This window comes from Pteropus medius, unplaced genomic scaffold, assembly GCF_902729225.1.
Source record: "Pteropus medius unplaced genomic scaffold, Ma_sr-lr_union100, whole genome shotgun sequence".
NCBI lineage: Eukaryota > Metazoa > Chordata > Mammalia > Chiroptera > Pteropodidae > Pteropus > Pteropus medius.
This window is the reverse complement of record NW_024352787.1, coordinates 27,403,483-27,427,793: the sequence shown is the minus strand read 5'-3', so window position 1 is coordinate 27,427,793 and position 24,311 is coordinate 27,403,483. Positions and strand designations below refer to the sequence as shown.

General features: G+C 46.9%; 3 protein-coding genes, 2 non-coding genes and 1 pseudogene across 5 annotated transcripts in view; 1 reads left to right on the top strand and 5 right to left on the bottom strand.

The window, feature by feature from the left end:
- Positions 1 to 2,932, top strand: part of LOC120591819 (nuclear envelope pore membrane protein POM 121C-like) — a 30,967-nt gene extending 28,035 nt beyond the window's left edge. Inside the window, exons 12-13 of the mRNA XM_039849546.1 lie at positions 178 to 300; positions 695 to 2,932. Coding sequence (XP_039705480.1) covers positions 178 to 300; positions 695 to 792 — 221 coding nt within the window. The 3' untranslated portion in view covers positions 793 to 2,932. The remainder of the gene's footprint in view (positions 1 to 177; positions 301 to 694) is intronic.
- NSUN5 (NOP2/Sun RNA methyltransferase 5) lies at positions 2,186 to 10,318 on the bottom strand. The gene is made up of 11 exons (XM_039849547.1): positions 10,157 to 10,318; positions 9,955 to 10,074; positions 9,302 to 9,476; positions 9,103 to 9,211; positions 4,645 to 4,783; positions 4,441 to 4,556; positions 4,006 to 4,184; positions 3,600 to 3,810; positions 3,379 to 3,519; positions 3,197 to 3,310; positions 2,186 to 3,065 (listed from the first exon to the last, which is right to left on the bottom strand). Coding segments are annotated over exons 1-11 (1,398 nt in total). The 5' UTR covers positions 10,250 to 10,318; the 3' UTR covers positions 2,186 to 3,064.
- Positions 10,319 to 13,341: 3,023 nt separating this feature from the next.
- TRIM50 (tripartite motif containing 50) lies at positions 13,342 to 20,876 on the bottom strand. The gene is made up of 6 exons (XM_039848977.1): positions 20,478 to 20,876; positions 17,406 to 17,501; positions 16,277 to 16,507; positions 16,143 to 16,165; positions 15,043 to 15,167; positions 13,342 to 14,016 (listed from the first exon to the last, which is right to left on the bottom strand). The coding sequence occupies exons 1-6, from the start codon at positions 20,874 to 20,876 to the stop codon at positions 13,427 to 13,429; spliced, it is 1,464 nt and encodes a 487-aa protein (XP_039704911.1). The 3' UTR covers positions 13,342 to 13,426.
- On the bottom strand, positions 14,524 to 14,642 carry LOC120592031 (uncharacterized; annotated as a pseudogene).
- A 2,231-nt stretch (positions 20,877 to 23,107) lies between the features above and the next one.
- Positions 23,108 to 23,226, bottom strand: LOC120591883 (5S ribosomal RNA). The gene has a single exon (XR_005650016.1). It is a non-coding gene; the product is annotated as a 5S ribosomal RNA (ribosomal RNA).
- Positions 23,227 to 23,782: 556 nt separating this feature from the next.
- Positions 23,783 to 23,901, bottom strand: LOC120591872 (5S ribosomal RNA). The gene has a single exon (XR_005650015.1). It is a non-coding gene; the product is annotated as a 5S ribosomal RNA (ribosomal RNA).
- Positions 23,902 to 24,311: the final 410 nt, after the last annotated feature.

Here is a 24,311-nt window from a genome sequence, read left to right as displayed (position 1 = left end):
CAGGTGTTAATTATCCTGTACAACTCCATATAATGGGTGAACCAGTGGTCCAGGGCTAAGGTGTCCTGTGCGGAGTGCCCCTACAGAGAGCAGACCTCCCAGGGTTCATTACCATCTGCTTTGATGCCCTCTGCTCAATGGCCTAGTCTCTACAGTTCTCTGCTCTCTTCATTCTAGGCACCTCCACACCTACCTTTGGTCAGAACACCCCTGCCCCTGGGGTGGGCACATCGGGCAGCAGCCTCCCCTTTGGGGCATCCTCAACACCCACCCAAGGCTTTGTTGGAGTCGGACATTTCGGTAAGAGGGGGTGGGGTGGGATGGAGTGGCAGGTTCCTGGCTGAGGCCCTCTGGGGAACATCAGGGTCATAAGCATGAGAAAGATGTGGCCTGGCTGGGAGTCCCACACAACCCATATTAGGAGTTGGCAGCAGAGATCAGAGAGGAACCATCTGGGGCAGAATTTCCCAGGATACTGGGAAGCCATGTAAAAATGCCTTCTTGGGCTTCTCCCAGACTATGATTCTGGCGTTTTGCCATTTAATGGGCTCCTCCTCAAATGCAGTTGATACAGCAGAAGCCCTATTCAAGTACTCAGAGTTCTGCTGGCCCAACTTTCTGTGGAGATTGGGGCACCCAAAGAAGTGTTCTCAGGTAGCAGATGCTCTGATGAGATCTTGTTGAATCTTTCCAGGATCGGCGGCCCCTTCATTTTCCATTGGTGCAGGATCCAAGACCCCAGGGGCTCGACAGCGACTGCAGGCTCGAAGACAGCACACCCGCAAGAAGTAGCCTTTGTCCCTTGCCCTTCATTCCCCCTATCCCTTGCCCAAATCTGGACCTCAGCATCTGTTAGCAAGAGCCTCTGACTTGTCTAGTTCCTTAAGGCAAACCTACCCGAGACCTCTGGCTTCAGCCACCGAGGAGGTAGTAGCAGCCCTGGCAGCCAATTCCCTCTCCTGGAGGAAGCAGAAGCCTCAGGCCTCCTGGGGGAGAGGGTGGTAGGATGTGGCAGGGCAAAAGCCTGATCCTTTACTTGAACAGTTGGCTGGAGAGAACTAAAGAAACAGCTGTACATATCGTCCACTTCCCTGACTTGTTTAGTGTATAAGCTTAGCCAGGGGGCCTCCCTTCTTCCTACCTACCCCCCCACCCCCAAGCCATCTTTGCCAGAGGGTAGGAGGGAGAGCCCTGCCCACTTGCACCTCTGGTATGCATTTGATGGGATTGGGGGAAATGGATTATCCCTAAAGCTTTACCTTGCTTGGCTTGGCTATAAAAGGTGGTTCTCCTCTGGTCCCTTTAGGGGACTATTTCCCCATTTCTTGCTGCTTTGTCCCTCACTGGTTCTTTGTAGGATCTATTCCTTTTTAAATGATCTTGAATCTAGCTTTGCCTTGGAGATCCCAGTGGGTGCTGCTTCTGCTGTTCCACTTCCTCCTGCCAAGTCTGAGTCAGTGTTTAATTCCCAAACCTGCCAGTTTGGCCCCTAAAAGCTTGGTGGCTCAAGACTGTTAGCCTGGCAGATCTAGGGGTGATCCCTTGCTCCACAGAGGGAAACTCTTGGAAGCAGGCAGGATGCCCACTGCTGCTTTCAGCTGCCTCCTCGCTCAAGCTCCCTGCTGGCCTCATTGGGCACGTCTGCCTCTCCAGGATTGTATGTTTAAAGCCTTGTCCTGTGTTACTTTGTCTGATGCTTATGTCTATTGCTCTTTGAATCGAGTTTGGAGGAAGAATCGAATTGTATGAGTGGCGGCATGTTGGTAGTGCCGGACTTAACTGTTTCAAGTTTCTAGGACTTAAGCTAATTGAATGTGGAAAGTAGCACCACTTTATGGCTACAAGTGCCGACTCCTAGATTTTCAAATGGTGTTTGACTTTTAAGGGCTGGCAGCCCAGGAGGATGGGGCCAAGGGGAAGCAAAGACCTCTTCTCTCTGCTGTGTGTCTCCCACCTTCCTGACCTCACAGGAGGCTAGATCACCCCTAGTTACATGTTAGAAAACCTAAATTAATGACCCATACTTAGTTTTTTTTTTCCCTTCCCAACAGCACGTCCAACCCTCCCCCTTTTCTTCCTTTCTTCCAAAACCACATACCCCAGGCCCAGGAGCCTTGCTGCCATGCCCATCTTTGGGAGAAGTATGAATGCGTATGTCTAAATTAAAAGAAAAAATATTTAAACATTTTTTAACAAAATAAATTTATTTTTGTATTTAAGCTAAATTGCCTTTTAAATTCCTTCAAGCTTGGTTCATTGAGGTGGTTAAGTATAAATGCTATTGACTAGGAATTAGCCTGTATAGTTAAGTTATGCCTGTGTGAAGAAGAGGCTCAAGTGCTGTCCCAGGCAGCTTTCCTGAGGGACTAGAGCTCCTTCCGGACACATTATACAAAAATGTAATTCTTACTTTATAAATAATGTGACATTAGATTAACTAGTCCTTCTGCCCCCTTCATGACTGAGGTTGAATGTTTTGTGGCAGGGGACTGTTCCTCCCTAACCCCAAGAAGAGCTCTGTTAATACTTAACTGTCTGTGGAGCTTAAGAGGGGGCCTGAACCTCAAGTCCCAAATACGTATTAGGATTGGAGGGGTGGGGTGGGGCACGGGCCTAGAAATCAAGCTTCTACCTATACCTTAAGTAAGGTAGACCCTCTTAGTTTTAGTACTCTGAGCTAGTTTACCTCAGTGCCACAGGCAGGACAGTTGGTCCAGGAACTCCCTGAAGAGGGTGTCCTGGCACGCCTGAGTATGAGTGTGTGAGTGTGTATGTGTACATGTACGTGCACTGGACAGGAACGGGAGGCTGGGACTTTCCATTACAAATACTTAATTCCTGTGAGTCTAGTTGGAATTTTTAGTATGAATGTGAGATTTTTCTCCTTGCTTATGTCATTAAGAATTAAAAAAAAGAACTGTGATCTATTGTAGACCATGTCCTGCCTTTTATTTTTGTGGGCAGCACTTCTCTCACCAGCAAGAACACCGCGCTGGGAAGGGACCCAAAGGACTCGGAAATCCAGTGTCTTTCCAGCTGGAGAAACAGGGTTACTAGTTTCCTTCCTATAAAAATAAAAAGAAGAGAACCTTTCAAAAACAAAACTGCCTGGGGCTGAGGGCCCAAGGCTAAGCTGAGGGGAGGACTAGTGTCTTCCTTTCCTCCCACCCAAGAAGTCAAAGCTTTGAGTACTTACTATATGCAAGACAGCGTATTAGAAGGAGCTGCTGCTTTAGACCGCCTCCTCTTTCTCTTTGGGGCTGGGCTGGGTCTAAGCTCTGGTGCCGATTCTTTGGCCTGTGAGACTGAGCTAGAAGAAAAGTACAAGTTAGATGTGTCTCAGTCTTTCAGCATCTTTCCACTAGGTCCCCAACTCACCTTGGTTCCTCTACCCGTTCTAGTACAGCAATGAAGAAGCCACCAGTGAGTGTGGTCTCAGGGGAGGCCCGGAGGCAGTGTTCGGCCCCTGGAAAAGTGCTAAGGCCTCGATGGGGCCATGAGGGTAGAACAGGAGCTAGCCTGCAGAGAAGAATTTGCAAAGACTTCTAGGTAAAACAAAGCAGCCTCTATTCCCAAGACCCTGGGAGAAACCCCACTACCTGAAGGTTCCTGAGCTCTGCTGCAGGGCATCCTGGACCACATCTTCATTCTCCTCTTGACAAAGGGAACATGTGGAGTAGACAAGACGCTGCAGGGAGGGGAAAGTGAGCGCATGGCACAGAGCGCGCTGCTGGAACCCTGCCAGGGCATGCAAGCGTTTCTTGCTAGGTGTACCTGCCCCAGACTCCTCCAGCTTTCTGGTCAGCATACCTAAAGAAGAGACTTAATTAGAGACGCTTTATTTCATACTGAAATCCCCACTTTACAGATGAGAACATTTGCCCAGGGTTACAAGACGATTTGAGTCAGAACTAAACCCAAGGTCAAAATGAATTGCAACCTCTTCTGCTCTAAGGTTGCTTCTCTGGATCAATGGGGTCCCTCGGCCACGATTTCTCATCTCACCAGAGCCGCTACAAGAAGGATCCAGCAAGATGTACTGGACCTGACGATAACGCTGGTCTGAGGGTGAGACTGCCAGGAAGTCCTCCTCTGCTAGCTGGCAGCAAGAGACTCCAGCCCGAGCCAGGAGAGTAGCCATAGATGCCAGCCGTTTAGCATCTAGGTCAAAGGCAAAGATCTTCCTAGGGAAGAGGGCAGAGTTGAGGTAAAATAACATGTAAATGGCCTGCAGGGGCTAAGGGATTCACATCTCACACCTGCAACCTACTGGGAAGCTTAGCTTGGGGCTATACTGTGAACTATCCTAGGTCCAGAACTACTTAAAGGAAAATCTTCCTTTCAGCCTTCAGTCCTATTGGAATAATGAGTTCCTGATTTCTTCTTAACAAGTATAGGATCAGACCTTATTCCCTTCCTCTGTCTGACCATGGCACTCACCCTTGGTTCTTCAGAAGAGCAGCCAAGTGACTGGTTTTATTGCCTGGGGCAGCACACGCATCGATGACATGGGAACCTGGGGGCGGAGCCAGCAGCATGGCTGGGAGACAGCTAGCCTGGTGGGGCAGAACATAATTGCTGGGTGAAGAGATTCCAGGTCCATCACTCCCAAACATTCTTCCTTCTTCTACCCACCTTCCCTACCTTGTCTTGTAGAATGAGGTGACCAGCTTGGTACAGTGGATGTTCATGCAGATCTGTTTGGGCAGGAAACACAAGCAGCTCTGGCAACAAGGGATCCAGAAGAAAACACTTCCCTCTGAGGGCCCTTAGGTCCTCCAGGCTGCCAGAGAATAAGAACTCTTCATTCACCATTTTCAGAATTCTTCCATGCCAGGCACCAGGCTGGGCATTTCACATGTTACCTCACTTTAACTGTTCATTCATGCAACAAATATTTAAGACTGCTATGCAGAAATAAACAGGGTGATATAACAGGCAGCAGTTAAGAGAATGTGTTCTCAGGCAAGACTGGTTTCAAGATCCCACCTCAGCCATTTACCAGTGGTGAGAGCATGGGAAAGTGCCTTCATCTCAGCCTGTTTGCAATTCTGAAAAATGGTAGTTGTGAGGATTAAATAAGTTGATCCATGTAAAATACTCAGAAAAATATATGGCACAAGTTAGGTACTCAATAATATGTCAGCCATTGCTGCTAAAACTTAACCTCAGGAGAGATTACTACTTTGGGGAGGGTTGGAGGGTGAAGGGGGCTGCAGGGAGGTTGAGTGCTGAGCTGATTCCTGATGGATGAGGATTTAGTTACATGAGCTGGAGTGAAGGCAATATTCACTATGCAAAGAAGCACTGTCCACTCCACCTGACCCCCATAGAAACAGTCCTAAAGAATAATGTCTTAGTTCAGAAAGCTATCAAATGGCAGAGCTGGAATTCAAACCTAAACACAGCCATTCTCTACTACCCTGGTCTCCAAGCAACATGCTAGAAAGAGACAAAGGAGGAACATCTAAAACACAAGGGAAAGGGAAAGAGCAGAGGCAGAGTTGTCAAAGGACAGAACAAGGAGTGAGTCCAGGAAGCGGAGAAGCATCAGGGCAGAGAGAAGCACTGTGGGAGTGCCATGGCAGATGGGCTTGAAGAGAAAGCAGGGTGCACAGCACAATGGAGAGCGAAGAAAGGGTTTTCGGCAGGGGAGTAATGCATCAGACTACGTTTCAGAATTTTCTAGGGCCAACCAAATTAGGAGATTCTTCTGCTAATCATGATAGGAAATGATGAATAGGTAATGTCCAGGAGGATGAAAAGGAGTGGATTTGAGAAAGATGCCGAAGTCAGAGTAGTGAATGATGAGGGAGAGGAGGAAAGCATCTAGGATGACTCAGTTTCTGGTTTGACCAACTGAGTGCATAACTGTAATATCTGTTAGGTTAAAAGAGGAAATGCAGGAAATACAAAGTTCAAAGATGCAAGGATGGTTCAACAAATCAATGTGATACATTAAAAGATAAAAATCATATCAACAGATGCAGAAAAAGCATTTGACAAAATTCAACATCCATTTATGACAAAAACTAAACGAAGTTGGTATAGAGGGAACATACCTCAACATAACAAAGGCCATATAGGACCATCCCACAACTAACATAATGATGAAAAGCTGAAAGCTTTTCCTCTAAGATCAGGAACAAGACAAGGCCACTTTATTCAACACAGTACTGGAAGTCCAAGCCAGAGCAATTAGGCAAAAAAAGAAATAAAAGTAGTGACATATATATAGAAAACCTAAAAGACTCCACCAAAAAAACTCTTAGAACTAGTAAACAAAAATCAGTAAAGCTGCAGGATACAAAATCAATATGTAAAAATATGTTGCATTTCAATGCACTAAAAATGAACTATCAGGAGAAAATTTTTTTAAATCTCATTTACAAGTGCATCAAAAAGAATAAAATGCCTCAGAATAAATTTAACCAAGGAGGTGAAAGGCCTGACCTGTACACTGAAAACTATTAATGAAAGAAATTGAAGACACAAATAAATGGAAAAATATTTTAAGCTCATGATTCAAAGCAATCTCTATCAAATTTCAATGACATTTTTCATAGAAATAGAACAAACCATCCTAAAATTTATATGAAGCCACAAAAAACCCAAATAGCTAAAGAAATATTCAGAAAGAATAAAGCTAGAAGCGTCATATTCCCTAATTTCAAACTATACTACAAGGCTATAGTAATCAAAAAAGTAAAAAAAACAAAAAACAAAAAACACAGATCAATGGAACAGAATAGAGAGCCTAGAAATAAACCCACACACATATGATCAATTTGTGACAAAGGAACCAAGACTATATAATGGAGAAAGGATAGTCTCTTCAATAAATGGTGTTGGGAAAACTGGACAGCCACATGCAAAAGAATGAAACTGGACCACTCTCTTATACCATACCCCAAATTCCACTCAAAATGGATTAAAGACTTAAATGTAAGACCAGAAACCATAAAACTCCTAGAAGAAAACACAGGCAGTAAGCTCCTTAACATTGGTCTTGGCAATGATTTGGGTTTGACACCAAAAGCAAAGGCAACAAAAGCAAAAATAAACAAGTGGGACTGTATCAAACTAAAAAGCTGCTGCACAGCAAAGGAAACTATCAAAATGAAAAGGCAACCTACTGAAGAAAACATTTACAAGTCATATCTGATAAGGATAATATCAAAATATACAAAGAACTCATAAAACTCAATAGCAAAAAACAATTCAACTTAAAAATAGGCAGAAGATTTGAACAGACATTTTTCTGAAGACATACAGATGGCCAACAGGTACATGGAAAGATGCTCAACATCATTAATCATCAGGAAAATGCAAATCAAAGCCACAATGAGATATCACTTCACACCTGTCACAATGGGACTTATCAACAAGGATGTGAAGAAAAGGGAACCCTTGTGCACTGCTGGTGGAAATGTAAATGGTGCAGCCACTGTGGGAAACAGTATGGAGGTTCCTCAAAAAATTAAAAGCAGAACTACCAAGTGATCCAGCAATTTCACTGAGTTTTTATCTAAAGGAAATGAAAATACTAATTCAAAAAGATACAGCACCCCTATGTTCACTGCAGCGTTATTTACAATAGCCAAGACATTTTATGTCCATCAATGGAATAAAGAAAATGTGGTATGTGTACACACACACAGTAGAATATTTTTTTCATTGTTAATTAAAACATTTATTTTGCCTGAAATCTGCATCATGACAAGTTATCCTGAGGTTTATAGACAGTGTGTCCATCTCAAAAGTGTGGTTCTGGGGGTTAGGGATCCAAACAAACACAGGCAAGAGTTGTGAGGGAGGAAGTGGGCACAGCAGGAGTGTATTTCAATCTTTCTTAAAGGCAGTAGAGCATTCTGAGTCACTGAAAACCTCGCAGATGGGGTTTCTAAAACAAATACTGTACTGTGAGCTTAGAGAAGGGGCAGGACAAGGACCCTGAAAATACAGGGTTATTTTACTGTGGCAGGGAATGAGGAGGGAGAGTTACTATTTTTAATGCCCTCAGGCACAGGACCTGATATTCAAAGGAAACCATGTCCAATCTTAAATTATTTCCCTGCTCAGAAAGAGGTGCTAGTACCTCTGGAACCAGACCATGAAGATACCATGCTGATCATTCCCAAGACCTTATTCTATGGCCCAGAGCATACTAAAATAGAGGGGAAAAAAAAAGGTCAGAGGACAGTGGCTTGTGTTCACAGTGGAATATCATTCAGCCATAAAAAATAATGAAATCTTGCCATTTGAGACAACGTGGACTGACCCTGAGGACATTATTCCAAGTGAAATAAGTCAGATAAAGACAAATATATGATCTCACTTATATGTGGAATCTGAGCTCACACATACAAAGAACACATTTGTGGAGGGAGGGGTGGCAAAATGGGTGAAGGGGGTCAAAAAGTACAAATTTCCAATTATAAAATAAGTCACGAGGATGTAATAGCAGTCGAAAGATGCTAAGAGTAAATCTTAAAAGTTCGCATCACGAGAAAAATAATTTTTAAGTGTGTGGTGGAGGGTGTAGTAATCATTTTGCAATATATACAATATATTTGATATGCAATATCAAATCATTACATTGTACACTTGAAACTAATGTAAGTTATACCTCAGTTTTAAAAAATGCTGCAAAATAATCCAATAACTTGTTTAAGTATATTTTTTGGAAGGATTACTTTTTAATCTTGAATTTTGAATAAACGTGCTTTAACAACAACAAAAAAATGGTGCAAAGTTCAGGAGGAGGATTCAGTTTCCCACATGTGGCAATTGTGAAACACTGATATGAGCCTGAGAGTAAGAACATGAGAGAGAAGTAGAGACTGGGAGATGGGAATAATGAGAAGTAGGAGTTTGAACTAGAGAAGATACTGAGAGATACATTAGAACAATGTTTAAGGGACTCCCAGGACAGTCAATGTTTAAGGGATGAAAGAAGACAAGTCTTGGAAGAGAATATAGAAACTGCTGTAAAAATAGAAAACGGGAGTCAAAACCACCAGCCTTTCTACTTCCTATGTTTCCCCAGTGTCCCCAGGTACCTCCCTGGATGAAGGCAGCCAGGCAGGGTCCTAAGCTCACCTTGAAGCCCGACCCTGGTAAGAAAAACCTTGTCTCTTGAAATAATCGATTGTATCATCAGAGCAGGTCTTGAGAGTGTTCACTCGCACAAATCGAGGCACCTGGGAGGCTAGGAAGCAATCAGCCGTGAGTGGACAGGTACATGGCCCTCTCCTCCAAGGGCTTGATGGCTACCCACCACCGCCACAACTCAGCTTACCTGGGCCAGGCCTGCATCCTACTTCCAATAAGTCCTCATTCCGACTCACACCTCGATGAACCTTGAGCCGGGCCAATTCAGCCTTAAGCCTTGCCTGGTGCCGGTTGAGCAAAGGCTTCCATCGGCCCCCGCCCCCTCTAAAGCCTCTTCCCAACAACAATTCATACACTAGCACCTGGGGATGGAAAAACGAAAAAACCCTAAGCATTAATACCTTCAAATGCCATAGTGTTGTAACAGGAAAGGCTAAACAGACCACCTGTCCAGACACTTAACAGGTAATAGTGAGGTCCTTGTCCAAGAACACACAAAATTAACGGCAAATCAGGATTTGAACCTGATGTCTTGCTTCTCAGTCCTGAACCATTTCCACATGGCTGCTCACTAGCAGAACTATGGATCTCATCCCTCCTCGTCAACATCACCCTTCTGTTTTACCTAAAGAGTCCCTGCCAATGCTGCTTCGTACTTTTGTTCTTTTTTAGGCACGAAATTAAAGCATTTTCATCCTACCCCAATTAATAACTCAGCAAGGGGTTGCTTGTCCTCATTTCAGAGGAACAACTAACGTCACATAGTGAGGCGTATGGAGTCGGTACAAAGTTAGAAGGGGCTCACTGCCCTGCCCCGCCCCACCCTACTCAGCCCATCACCTTGGCCAGATGAGGCCGCAGCTTCTCGGCACGGAGGAGGCCGGCGCTGGCGATCACGGCATCCAGCACGGCGGCATAGCGCTGCGTCTCGCACACCAGCGCGTACAGCTGCTTCACGTTCTGCGCACGGCCAACAGGGCACAAGCTGAGAGCGGGGCGGGGCCCAAGCTAATCCCCCACGCCCGGGCCGGATCCCCGCTACCTGGAATCTGCTGGCGTACACCAACCCTTTGATGGAACCCTGGCGACTCTCCACGCCCGCCAGCACAGCCGCCGCCGCCGAATACAGCGCCATGCTCCGCTCGGAGTTGCCTTTACAGCTCTGTCGCGAAGCGCTCTCGGTTCTGCGCCTGAACTTCCGGGGTCAAAGGGCACGGAGGTTCCGGACCCGGAAGCTCCCGTGCTAATCAGAGTTCCCCAAGGCGTGTGTCGGTCGGTTCAGTCCCCTGTTAGGGTGAGGAGGTTGACGCTGGGAGCATATTTCTCCACTTCTTGGTAGCTCTTCGTTTTTTTCTTTTAATCTTTGCCAATCTGATAGGCAGTGAGATTTTACTGCCGTTTTAATTTAATTTCTATTGAGATTGACTATGTTTATTGGTCATTTGTATTCTTTATAACATGTCAATGTCTTTCACGCACTCTTATATCATCTTACGCTTAGTACCCTTTATATATTAACATCATATACTCTTGTCTTAAGTATTGCCATTTTTTCCTCATTTATTGTTGCTTTTTAATGTCGTTAATAGTTGCTTTGGACAACATGGTGTTTTCATTTTTAAAATTTTTCCTTTAATGATTTTTGCCTTTGGTGTCACATTTGGAAACCCTTTCACACTTACAATGTAGAAATCACTATGGCTTCATTTTTTTCACACTTAAATATTAAATAAGTTTAGAATTAAGTTTGGCACATGATGTGAGGAAGGGCTCTAACTTTGTTTCCAAATGGTTAACCTTTCATGTATTTATTGTAATGATTCATTTATAGGAGTGTTTCCCCAGCCTGACCCTTGAGAGGACAGGGATTGTGCAGTAGTTGTCTGTGTCCCCAGCACTCATGTAATTACTGGTTCATAATAGGTTATTATGTACACGTGTATCTCAAGCATTCTGGTATACAGGCCTCTGTGGGCTAGAGTATCCAGCCCATATGTTCTTCGTATTGCTAACAGCATGTTTTCAAGCATTTTGCAAGAGGGTTGACTCCAGTCTACATTAAAATTGCTAAGTAGTCTAAAGGTTTAACCAACTCCTTCCGTAGCTCCAAGTTAGTTCATAAGTGACCTTTTAGTGGAACCCTTCCTCATCCCCGACATCAAATCACATCCTCTATTTTATTTTCTTCATAGCACCTATTATATATGATTATGATTTATTCCATCTCCCCAGCTAGCTCCATGAGGGTAAACCTTTGTCTCTCTTAGCACTCATCTTTATCAGGTGGACCAGTGTTTCTCAAAACAAGGACATAATATCTGTTGAATGAATAGAACATAAATTGATGTGGCGCTGGACAACTGGTTGTGTCCCATCCTAAAACAGTCCCTCCTGCTTCGAGTAGGTAACAGGTGTACCAATGTTAATGCAAATCCACAGTTTATTCAGATTTCCTTAGTTTTTTAGCCAATGTCCTTTTTCTGTCCCAGAATCTCATCTAAGATATTACAGTACATTCAGTTGTCATGTCTCCTATGGTTCCTCTCGGCCTTCATAGTTTCTCAGACTTTCCATGTTTTTGATGACAGTGATGGTTTTGAGTTCTGGTTAGTGTTTTGCAGAACGTCCCTCTATTAGAATTTGATGGTTTTTTTTTTTTTTTCCATGATTAGCGTTATGGGTGTTTGGGAGAAAGACCAGGCTTGAGGAACAAGGGAGGAGTGACAGAAGGAGAGGGCCACCTGCCAGGAGTCTAGTATAGGAAAGCTGCCATCCCATAACCCAGCAGGCAGGAAACCAGGAAAATAAATACCTCAAATTCCCTCTCCTGTCCTGGGATCTCCTGCAAGTCCCTCCCATCTGAGGCCCAAAGGGAAGCCAAAGCCTTTTGCATTCCATCGGGGCCAGCCTCCCAGGACACAGAGCAGGATGGAGAAGGTTGGAGAGTGGATATAGAGGTGTGACAGTCTTCAGCCCAGTCCTGGGACTGAAGGAAGAGCTGTATAGCCAAAAAACCAGGTCTGAAAAGTGTCAACCACACAGTGGCCAAGGCCTGACAGATTCAGCCAGTAAAGATACGACAAATACCATTTGATTCAGTTTATTTACATAGACAGCAGAAGGAAGATTAGCCAAAGGTGCCAGCTCCATGTCATCCTTGTTGCACACACCAAAAAGGATGATGTGGAAGTCAAAGGGCTGGTAATTGCAACATGAGTCATGGGATATCCTGTTTGTGAGGAGCCAGTTCTAGATGCAGCTAAGCTGTTTTATAGTCTGCAACTCTATTCAGAGGGAGGTAGAGCATAAAGCCTTATATTTCATCAGCGCCTGGGAGGTGATGTCTCCTGACAGTCTCCAATGGGATGAGGAGGTGAGTGGACCTGGCCTTGAGGCAGCACCTCACAAGCCTTCCATCCTCTGCCATTCCTAAAGTGTCATTCAGGCTGTCAGTCAAGCCTTTGCCCACGTGGTTACATGCCAGGGCACCAAGGGAGAGTTTTTCCCCACAGAAGGCTCTTAGGTGGCTCCACAGACCTCACTGGCACGAAGTTGGGATCTAAAGCACCAGATCTCAGGTGACTCAGCCCCAACCATTCTTTCTCTTCCAATTTTCAGATTCTTGGGAGAGAATTCAACTGCCCCAGCCTTGGTCTGGGGTGGAAGCCATCAGCTGTGGCCAGGGGCAGGCTCACCATGAACAAACATGGGCTCTGGGCCTACCCCCATGTGCCCAGCAGCTTTCAGGGGCAGGCTGTACCCCCATCTGGCCCCTACTTGCTTCTGCTTTGAATTAGTGTCATTTTCATCTCATCTAAAGTATGAGAAGTCAAGAGAGGTCTTTAAGGACAGAGCAGTGACAGAGTGGTTCAGGTGACTTTTAACTATAGACTAATGGGCAGTGGGTAGAAACAAGCTGTGGCCCCACCAGAGGTTGGGGCTGCTTTAAAAGACCCAACCATAAAGCAGTACGTACAGCAATTAATATTTGCAAATCACTTAAAGAGCTGGAAAACTAAGAGAGCATGGTTAGGAGGGACCAAGGGAAGCCCAGCTTGACTCATGGACACTAGGGCTTAGTTCTGCTGGTTAATAAGCAGGTTAATAATCTGACAATAGGTTAGTAAACCCCTGCCTGATGGGAGACTATAGTCCTTTTCTTTCTATCTTTAAATGTTTCCAGGGACACACAGGCATGAAAACCTCCCCAAACAGTAAAGACGTCATCTCTGCTTCCTGGACCCAGCAGAATCCCTCAAGTCCTCGTGCCCAGATGGGAAGGGCCTGTGGGCAGGCAGCCTCAGGAGTAACTCTACAGCTTGATGGGCTGTGGGGGGTTGAGGTGGCCGGGCCCACTGGGTGGGGGCAGCACCATGGGGAGTGAGTTGCTGCCCCGTTCGTGCCAGCATGTGTCCAGGATAGGGTAGAGCTTGCCCTGGAAGTCTGCCTGGAATGTGTAGAGTGGTCTCAGGTCATCTGGGCGGTCAGCATCAAAGAAGGTGAGCTCTCCCTGCTCATAGTGCAAATAGACGCCAATGCGGTGGGGGTGGCTGGCCACAGGCAGAGGCACCCTCGGGCAGCAAAAGGCCTCATACACCCGGCCCTCCTTCAGGCCAATGAGCCATAGGCCATGCTCTGGGGACTTGCTCAGCTTGCCCTTGCGACTGGCTGTGCCCTTGATGACCCCCAGGCGCCAGTCACTCTTGTTACCCACCACCACCTCCCAGTAATGGCGGCCGCAGGAGAAGCCTCGGCTGGCTAGGACACAAGTACTGTAGTCGAAGCGTTCAGGCTGGCTGGCGTGTCGCTGGGCCAGTAGCCCACATTGCACCACCGTGTTGCCTTTAGAGAGTTCCAAGAGAGGGTGGGCAGTGGCAGGATCCAGCTTAAGAGACTCCGGGGCTAGGAAATACCAGAGAAAAGATGTTTTCAAGCCACATAGAGGGCAGCAGACCCTGTCCCAAGACAGGTTGATTAGAGGCCCTGAGCTCCTCGGGAGAGGAACTGCGTAGGCCTCATTTCTGTATCCTAAGGGCCTAGTAGGGACCAGGCACAGAATAGGCACCATAAGGATGTTTATGTAATAAAATGATTCCTGAAGGGTGGGAAAAATAAACAACTGTGAGCCAAGGCCTTCTGGTGAGGAACATAGTGCAGATCTGCCTAAGGCGGAGGTGCTGATGGAAGGACCTGAAAGATAGCCTGTCATTTGTGCTCCACAGCTAAACTCCCCAGGTTTTCTGGAAAATCCAAAACAAAATTGTTTTTTTGATACCTTAGCAGCTTATTTGAGGACAAACTATTCCAACTAACCTCTTTGCTAGCTGCCAGCTGATCAGTTTACACCAAAAACGTGCAAACAACACACAGTTGAGAGATTGTGTGTGTGTGTGTGTGTGTGTGTGTTAACACCTGCAGCACCTGGTCTTCCTAGGTGGTCTCCCATCCAAGTATTAACTAGGCCCGACCCTGCTTAGCTTCCAAGATCAGACCGGATCAAGCACGTTCAGGGTTGCATGGCTGTAGACTATCTGTGGTTTTTTCCTCTCCCCCTTTTTCTCTTATATAAACTGTTTTTGTCTTTGTTGGCTGAAATCAATCTGTTGATCTCCTTTATGTGACAGTAATGAAGGAGTTAATTAAATTAGTTCTCTTGATAGAGCAATAGCTATATTTATAAGCGCTAAACTATACACACATGTGTATATATGTATATTTATAAATAGGCAGCCTAGCAAGGTGGCTGTTAATAGCCCCTCTTTACAAATGAGGAAACCGAGGCTCAGAAATTACACAACTTGTCCTGGTTAATAGACCATAGAGCTTAGCTTGAACCCAGGCTGTTTGGTGGAACTTCACTCCTGTGCTCTCAAGCCTCCTCTGTACCTTATATCAGCAGCCCTCAGGAAGGATGGGTTGGGTTCTCACCTGGCAGAACCTTGCGGAAGAGCCTTTTCCACACAGTCAGCTTGATGTCAGCCTGGTGGAGGCCTGGCTTGAAGGAGATGGGGCTGAATGTACTTTCCAAGGGCCGGACCTGCTGCAGCTCTGCTCTAGGGGGCAGCAGTTGATAATGATGGTGGAGCTGCATCCCGTGCACCCCACCCCTGCACCCACATGCAAGTCCAACCAGACTGCACAGCTCAGAAGACTGTGCACTCTGGATGCCCATCAGTTCCTCCCCTCCACCCACTCTCAGAGGATCTGTCTTCCTGGAAGGGAAAATACATCGATGTTCCTCAATTGTAGGTCTAGGACCAGCAGCATCACCTGGAAGCTTGTTAGAAATGCAAATATTTTCGAGTTCCACCCTAGAGCTGCTGAATCAGAAACTGATTACTGAGGCCCAGTGAGGATGTGTTAACGAGCCCTCCAGGTGGTTCTGATGCATGCTAATGTTTCAGGACTACTTCTCTACCCAGTGACCCTTGTGCAAAGCCAATCAGATACTCTGTCCTTTCACTGAAACCAATGCTCCTAACCAAATTGTCCCTAAATGCAATCCGTTCCCACAAGCTGTAGTGCAGGTGTGAAGCACCCTCGTTATGGCTATTACCCACCTCTCCCACCTCATTTCCTGTGTCACCCTGTGTCATACTTCACAGCCCAGCAATACTGAACTTATTCCCAAGTCCACATACTACTTTGCCCTTTCATGTACTTGCTTGCCTGCCAAACGCCTGTCCTCCCCCTTCTCAGCTGTCCACCCAGGCACAGCTTTGCCAATCTCTCCCCGCCCCACAGTCACCACCTCCTCTGTGTTATTTCTGTAGCTTGTGTGAACTTCTGTTGTTCTAGGTACCCACAGTGATGTAACCATAGTTTACTGTCTGCCTCCCACCAGTCTGCGAAACCCCTGAAGACAGGGACATGACTGCATCTCTGTTTCCCCTGGGCCCAGTACAGAGCCAGATGTGGGCAGCTGCTCCTGAGACACTGGTGCAACTGAAGGGAGGAAATGGTGGAGAAGAGATGCCTGTGCCCACAGCCACCCGACCCATGCTGAGAGCTCCCTCCCAGGTTATTACCTGGAGGCCATGGAGTGGTAGTTCTGGAAGACAAGAGAGAGGTGGGTTAGGGCATGGCAGAGGCTATGCAAAAGTCGTTATGAGTAGAAGGCTCTGAGGGCCTTGACATGGGGCATACTCCCTTGTCCACTCACCCGGATGAACTCGTGGTGACTCTCGTTACCAAACTGCTCCAGCACATGCCCAACTTGGACCAGCCGCTCCTGCTTGCCCTGGGCCTGCTCCAGCTGCATGTCCAGGGAGGCCACGAGGCCACGGGTGTGACCCTCTACTCCCCCCAGGCAGCGGGCCTTCTCCTCGTCCACCAGGTGGTGCAGCTCCTGGAACTCACGGCGGATCACCCAGCTGAAGACTTCAGACTCATTCTGGGACAAGGAGGGCCTGTCGTGACTGGAGCTGCAGCAGAGCCACCTAGCAATGACTGACCTCTGCGTCCCCAGAGACTGGCAGCTTGGGCCTTCTTGACTAGGCTAGTTCTGGTACTTGAGTCCCAGGACTGACTCCTGCCCAGATGTTCACACTGCGACTGGGCATCCCATGGGGGCCCATGGTGGTGGGCAATAGTGGCAGAGCCAAGGCTGAGCCCCCAGTTCCCATTTCAAAGCAGCGGCTCGGCTTTTTCCTGGCTTAACTATTAAGTGTGCACATAAGATTTTGCTTTATCGCAGGGTTCCACAGCTGAAAGAAGTCTGAAAGTCTCTGGGAGAGCAGGTTTTGGACATAACCAGGATTCCTGTGTGACCCTGAGTTCTGTCTCCATCCAACAGGGTTATGCCCCCTCCCTCTCAAGGGTAAGAGGTGCTTTGGGAATACTGGGCTCCTGCTCCCGTTTTATGACCACCTGCAGGGCCCAGGCTTCATACCCTTCCAGCCCCAATGTGCCCCTCACTGAGGAAAAGCAGACAGCCAAGGAGGGCTTCAGGCCTTTCCACCCCTGTGCTCCAGGTGCTGAGCAGGCACCACATGGACTGTCAAGGTCAAGCAGACACAGGAGGCTGGGGCGGGCGAATCATGCCCTTGCTTAGGGCTGTTTACCTCTGGGACATGGGTTCTGGGTTATCTGAGTCCCAAGGACATGGAGGACACAAGCCAACTTGGAGACAGTCCTGACAACTGGGTTGAATTCCCCTGAGAGGATTTACACCTTCCCCACCCTGCCCTGGAATGCTTTGAATTTCAGCTTTATATAGAAGGCATGGATTCCTGTAAAGGACAAATTAGAACCCGGCTCTATGGGAAAGGGCAGAGGGAAAGGACACTCACGAGAATCCTGGTCCTGTTGTTCACCAGTTTGGCGATATGCTCATCCACCTTTTTCTGCTCCTGCTTCAAGTCAGAGATGAGGGCCGCAAGCTCCTCCTGGAAGCAACATGCCATGGCCCTGTAGCTGACCCCTTCACCCTCTCAGTTCCTTGGGGCCAGCCCTGGGTCTCACCCTTTTAGGGAGCATCCCAATGGCCACTAGCATTCCAGTGGAACCAGGACAGAGATCAGAGCTACCCAGTTTCCCTTGACCTCAAAATAGTTAAGATTATTCAAGAATATTCTACATTGATGATAGGAACTGCCCAGGCAGAAGAGGATCTCCATGTCATCCCTCTCTAAGACATGGAGGGAAATGCTAAACACTGTTACAGCCACCGGAAGTCACCGCACAATATCCAGAAGGGGTGATTGCCAGTCTGAAGCCAATCCTCCCTACATGGAATGCTTCCTGTAGGGTACACACGAGGTAAACTCTTCAGTCACCAGGAGGTCCAGAATTAGTAGGCATTTGATCAAGAATCATCACAAAGGGGCTGTCCCCAAGTGAGGCAAGTGGTGCATGTGGTGGCTCAGGTTACACCTGGTGAGTCCCCATATGCTATAAAGACCTGAACCCATCCCTGGCAGGCTTGGGCTCGGCCTAGATTTAGGGCCTCCCAAAGACAAAGTAAACTCACTTCTGGGCTGCCCTGCCTCCATATCCAGCCTAGCCTTACGGATCCGAGCAGGACCACTTAGACCACCATCTAGCTATACTACTTGACCAGGGCCCTGCTGCTTTGTGCCTGTGGAGTGTACAAACTCTGGCTTAGATAGTTACCAAGCAGAAGTCAGCTGCAAGAGCCTTTCAGGAAGGGAGCAGGGTAAAAAGAATAATGCCAGTGTGGGGATAAATGGACACAGAGCCCTTTCTGTAGATAAAGAGGCATCAGATCTCACAACAGCCCAAGAAAGGCATTCCAAAGGTAATCCTAAATCAGAGAGATGGAACTAGTTCTTTCTCAGCAACTGGGCTACAGTGAGAGGAAACAGAATTATGAAAATGAGGTATCATGAGACCTCAATCAATAGGAGAAGACAAGAATGCATGAAAGGGATCTTTTAAAGGAACAATTTAGTCACATTATACAGAGTCTTGAGATCACAAAAACCCACATCCAAAACCAAGACCTAAGCTGCACCCTAGCTCCTAGCCAGAAATAATGAGCAAGCTCCCAAGTATTTCCTTCTCTCCTGGGCAGCTGTCTGCTAATAAAATGTGGGCTTTATTTCATTATATTGAAATTGGGTTTCCTTCTTCCACACGCCCCTAAAACTACTCTTGCCAAGATAATCAATTCTTACTGCTAAAGCTGACAGACTCTTCATTTTTCAGCAGACACTTCACAAGTGATCTTGTTCTTGTTAAAATGCTCTGTACCTCTGATTTCCAGGAGGCCATATTCAGCCAGTGTTCCAACTCCCTCCATTGATTCTTTCTGTCCCCTTTTCGGGGTTCTCTACCCAAATCTTCTGGTGCTCCTTGGGGTGTATCATCAGTGTCTTCCCTTATCAGTCTGCAGACTCCCCTGGTAGGCCTTCTCCACACCTTCAGTTACCACCCAGCCTCACTCTCCAATCTACCCTCCTGAAGAGGGATCAGACTACACAACAACCCTGCTTAAGATCCTCCAGGCCCACCCCCTCTACATGGTTCTCTGTATAAACCGCAGATCCCACCGTGTGTCACACAGGCCTTTCCATGACCTGGCCCGTGCTTACTTCACCTACCCTGTCTCGCTCCTACCTCACCCTCCCTTGAGCTTAATAGAATGATATAAATCCTCAAATATGCCAAGCCGTTTGCCTCCTGGTCTTTTGCATATGTTGTCTTTATATTTGGAGTGCTTTTCCTTCTCTTCTTTTTCTATCAAGTCCTCCTTGTGGTTCAAATCTCGGCTTAGCAGTTCACTTCCTCTAGGAAACCTGTGACCACCTGAGATGATGCAGAAGCCATGTTCTAGGTAGTCTCCCCATTGCCTGTATTTAACTGTGAAGGCAGCACCCGACACATGGGACTCTGTCAGACCCCCAGACTGTGAGTTCCCCCAGGGCAGATGAACCTCTTGTCTACTACTGCACCATGGGCACCAACACAGATTAGAAGCCCAGTAAGTGTTTGTGGGTAGGAGGGGCTGGTGGATGACCTGGCTGGCCTTGTGCAAGTTTCCTACTTGTCTCTCAGGGCTGAAGGAGCAAAGAAATGTTGCCCAGAGCACTCAGCCAGGAAACCCCTAGAACAGCTTACAAGAAGGGGCCCTCTGCCTGCAGCTCTGGATGCTCTTCCTTTTCCTGTTCTCCTCACCTGTATTTTTTCACCTTTATGCCCCTCTCCCGCTCAAACACCAGGCCAGGCACCCTATAACAATTCACTTCCAAGAACCCTTCCTGCCCTTTCTTGATTGTTGCAATGGAAAGAAAACTGCCTTGGTTTGAGTCCTAGCTCTGCCACTGACAAGCTGTCTGACCTTGGAAAGACCCTTACCTTCCTCATTTATAGAATACAATAACAACCCTATCCTTCATAAACCTTAGATGAACTAGTAACCCAAGATGGTTCGCTCTTATCATCTTAAATTATGATCTGTTAGACCTGAGGCAAAGGTCCAGGAGGACAAGAATCCATTGATTTCACAAATACATTTTGAGCTTTTACTACATGTCAGGCACAGAGGTACCCAAGGAAACAAAGCAAAGTCCCTGCCCTCGTGCGTCTAAGAGTGCAGTCCCAGGAGCACTCAAGAAACAAAATGAGGGCTACAAAGAAACAAAGCCAGGAAAGGGCTAGCACGTGACTTGGAGCATGCTCCATCACATGCACTGCTGTAATCCCCAGCACCTATTCGGAGCGTAGTGGATGAATAATGAATGCACTGGGGCTCTGCTCCAGGACGGGGCTGAAGGGAACTCGGGTCCCGGCAGGACAGGACACTTCTGTGCCAAGTGATGGCTCCAGAGAGCTCAGGCGCTGGGCTCCCTGTGCCCCCAAGGTGGCCCGGTTCCTTGCCCCTCAGCACTCTTGCTGCCTACCTTCATTCGGCTGTAGACAGTGGAGACGGGGGTGACCCGGTGGTGCTGGTGGGATCCCAGCAGGCCGCAGAGGCCACAGATGAGCTCCTGGTCCTTCTCGCAAAAGAGGCTGAGTGGGTTTCGGTGGTGCGCACAGACTTTGGGCTCTGGGTCCCTGGGGAGCTGCAAGGCTTCAATCACCCGTGCCAGGGAGACGTTGGGCGGGGAGCTGCTACCATCCACCTCCTGCCGGCACACGGGGCAGCGCAGCTCGGAGTCCAGGTGGTGGGACAGGGACACCAGACAGCCTTTGCAGTAGGAGTGGCCGCACTGCAGCATTAGGGGCTCCCTGAAGACCTCGAGGCAGATGGGGCACTGCAGGCGGTCCTCCAGCTCTGGCACTCTCACCTGCCACGCCATCCGCGATGCTGGATGGAATACAGTGCACCTTCCTAAACCTGCTCCCTCCACACCTTCTGCCCCCAAACCCCTGGAAAGGGCTGCTGCAGATTAAGAGGGCCTTACAGACTCCAGTCTTGGATTTCAGTCCTAACTCCCTATAACTTTGGGTGTTTCCCATCTTTAAAACAAAGAGCTTAAAAGAAAAACAAAGGTCACATAAAGATATGAGTCTACTTTTTTCACTCAGATTTGGAGGTAAACATGAAAGAAAGGGGCCATCTGCAGGGTCATTTGGAATTACAAATAATGGCAACTCCAGCCGCAGCAGGGGTGCTGACCTAGAACCGAACAGCACAAACAAGCAAAGTTCTTTTCCATCTTTTAGGTGAGTGTTCAAGCTGGTGATCAACCATTGCAAGTATACTTATAACAGAGATTCCTGAGTCACTCCTTCACACATCTCTAGTGAGACCTGGAAATCTACATTGACAATAGACACTCCCAGGTCATTCTAAAGCAGAGAGTTCTGTCTTAGAACAACACTGTTCTGGAGAGTCTGGGACTTATCTTAACTTCCCACCCAGTTCTTCTGTGAAAACTGATCGTCTCGAGAGAAGCACTGAGCTGAAGTCGCCAGCAGACCCAGGAAGAGCCCCTGTGTGGAACTACCTGGCTTCTCAGGATCCACTGAGCGAGCCTCCTACTGGGACCTCAAACCAGCATCGCTGACAGGATTGGCTTGGCCTCTTCTCCCCAGGCTGAGATAGCAGGAGTGGAGACTCGGGGATTGCAGCTGGATGCCTGCTCCACCACCTAGTCTCTGCCCCTTTCCTCCTCCCCTTTCCCAGCAACACCCCCATATCCTCAAGGTCACCCAGAATCAGATGGAAACTGGGCCACATCACGGGACTGGGGAGGCAGCCTCTGCTGGGCCAGCTCTGATAACTGTAACATTCAGGTGCTTGCTTTGGCCAGGCAAGGGGAAGAGGTGGAGACAGAGACTGGGCACCCATTCACACCTTACTGACCCCAAACAGGAATGGACTTGTGTCCTGGTACAATCTTTCTGAATCTCTCTGTCTTTATTTTAAAGATATTTTAGTTTACTTATTTAGATTTTTTTAATTGGGGTAAGTGCACATCTTAATCATATACTTGATGTTCACTCTTTGCATATATACATACTCACTCAAGATCAAGATAGAGAACATTTCCAGTACCCAGAAGCCTTCCTCATGCTGCCGCTAGTCAGAACTCTAACAAGAATAGCCACTATCATGACTCATATCATCTGTGGGCTGGTTTTGAATTTCAAATGAACAGAATCACATAGTATGTACTTTTGTGTCTAAGTTCTTTACTCAATATTATTGCATTAGGAAATTTTTTTATATGAAGTCTTTCAAAGGTTTAGAAGTCCAATGACATTTTGTTATACAGTTAATAATATACTATATATGCTATATACAAGTCATAATGTACTGTACATTCCCAGAGGTATGGAGGGAAATTATTGATTGGAAAGGACAGGTTAGAAACACAAGAATCTGTGGAACAGCAGGCCACAACCTCCACAGGCCCAAGCACCAATGTCTGCCAGCCAGGGAGGTTGCCACCCCTGTGACAAGCAAGACTAAGGTCTGGTATAGACAGGTAGAAAGCTAAATTTATTTGTTAATTCAAGAAATATTTATTGAGAACCTGCTACATGTCAAGCATTGAGCTGGGTATTATAAATATATTAAAGAACAAGACAGACAAGGTTTCCATCCTTTGAGTTTATGATGTATGGGATAGGAGTGGTGTATAAGGTCATTAACAAGTTAATATAATAGTGGTAAATGCTATGAAAGAAGTAAACAATGTGAGAAAGGGGGATGGGGTAACAGATTGCATGAGGTACACTTTAGCAAGGGGCAGGGCAATATCTTTGAGGAGGGATGGTTGAGGTGAGACCCGAAAAATACACAGAAGCCAGCTACCTGAATGCAGGAGGGTGGAACAGGCAGTAGGTCAGCAAGTACAAAGGCTCTGAAGCTGGAAAGCACTTGGTATTTGTGAGATACACTAGAAAGGAGACCTGGGTAGCTGAAGTGTAGTAAGGGAGAAGTGTAGTAAGGGAAATGTAGTAACATCAAAAGATGAAGCCAGAGAGGTTGGCAAAGAGGGCTCTGTAGACTAGGGCAAAGGTTTGGATTTCATTTCAAGGGATTTCATCTGATTTCTATTTATATATTTATTTATTTAAACACCTATAGCACCTGGTCTTCCTAGGTGGTCTCCCATCCAAGTACTAACCAGGCCCGACCCTGCTTAGCTTCCGAGGTCAGATGAGATCAGGCATGTTAAGGGTGGCATGGCCATAGACTCTGATTTATATTTTTAAAGATCATTCTGGCTACTTTGTAGATAATGGATCACAATAGCTTGAGCACCTGGATAGATGGATGGTGAAGCCGATGACATACAGAGAAGATCAAGGTGAACAAACTAGAAAAGGGATCCCGAGTCAGATGCCTGAGGGCATTCAGGGAGAAACTGAGTAGCCCAACAATCTGCAGACTTCAGCGAACAATAAAATCACCTGCAGGGCTTGTTAAAACTCAGTTTCTAGGTCCTGGCCCCAGAGTTTCTGATTCAGGAGNCCCGAAAAATACACAGAAGCCAGCTACCTGAAAGGATGCAGGAGGGTGGAACAGGCAGTAGGTCAGCAAGTACAAAGGCTCTGAAGCTGGAAAGCACTTGGTATTTGTGAGATACACTAGAAAGGAGACCTGGGTAGCTGGAGTGTAGTAAGGGAGAAGGAACATCAAAAGATGAAGCCAGAGAGGTTGGCAAAGAGGGCTCTGTAGACTAGGGCAAAGGTTTGGATTTCATTTCAAGGGATTTCATCTGATTTCTATTTATATATTTATTTATTTAAACACCTATAGCACCTGGTCTTCCTAGGTGGTCTCCCATCCAAGTACTAACCAGGCCCGACCCTGCTTAGCTTCCGAGGTCAGATGAGATCAGGCATGTTAAGGGTGGCATGGCCATAGACTCTGATTTATATTTTTAAAGATCATTCTGGCCACTTTGTAGATAATGGATCACAATAGCTTGAGCACCTGGATAGATGGATGGTGAAGCCGATGACATACAGAGAAGATCAAGGTGAACAAACTAGAAAAGGGATCCCGAGTCAGATGCCTGAGGGCATTCAGGGAGAAACTGAGTAGCCCAACAATCTGCAGACTTCAGCGAACAATAAAATCACCTGCAGGGCTTGTTAAAACTCAGTTTCTAGGTCCTGGCCCCAGAGTTTCTGATTCAGGAGTATAGGCATGAGCCCAAGAAATTTGCATTTGTAACAAGCATTGATGCTGCTGATCTAGGGACTAACCCTTTGAGAACCACCGAAAAAGGCAATTGGACACAGGCACCTGGGGCTCTGGCACTTGGGAGGCTCTA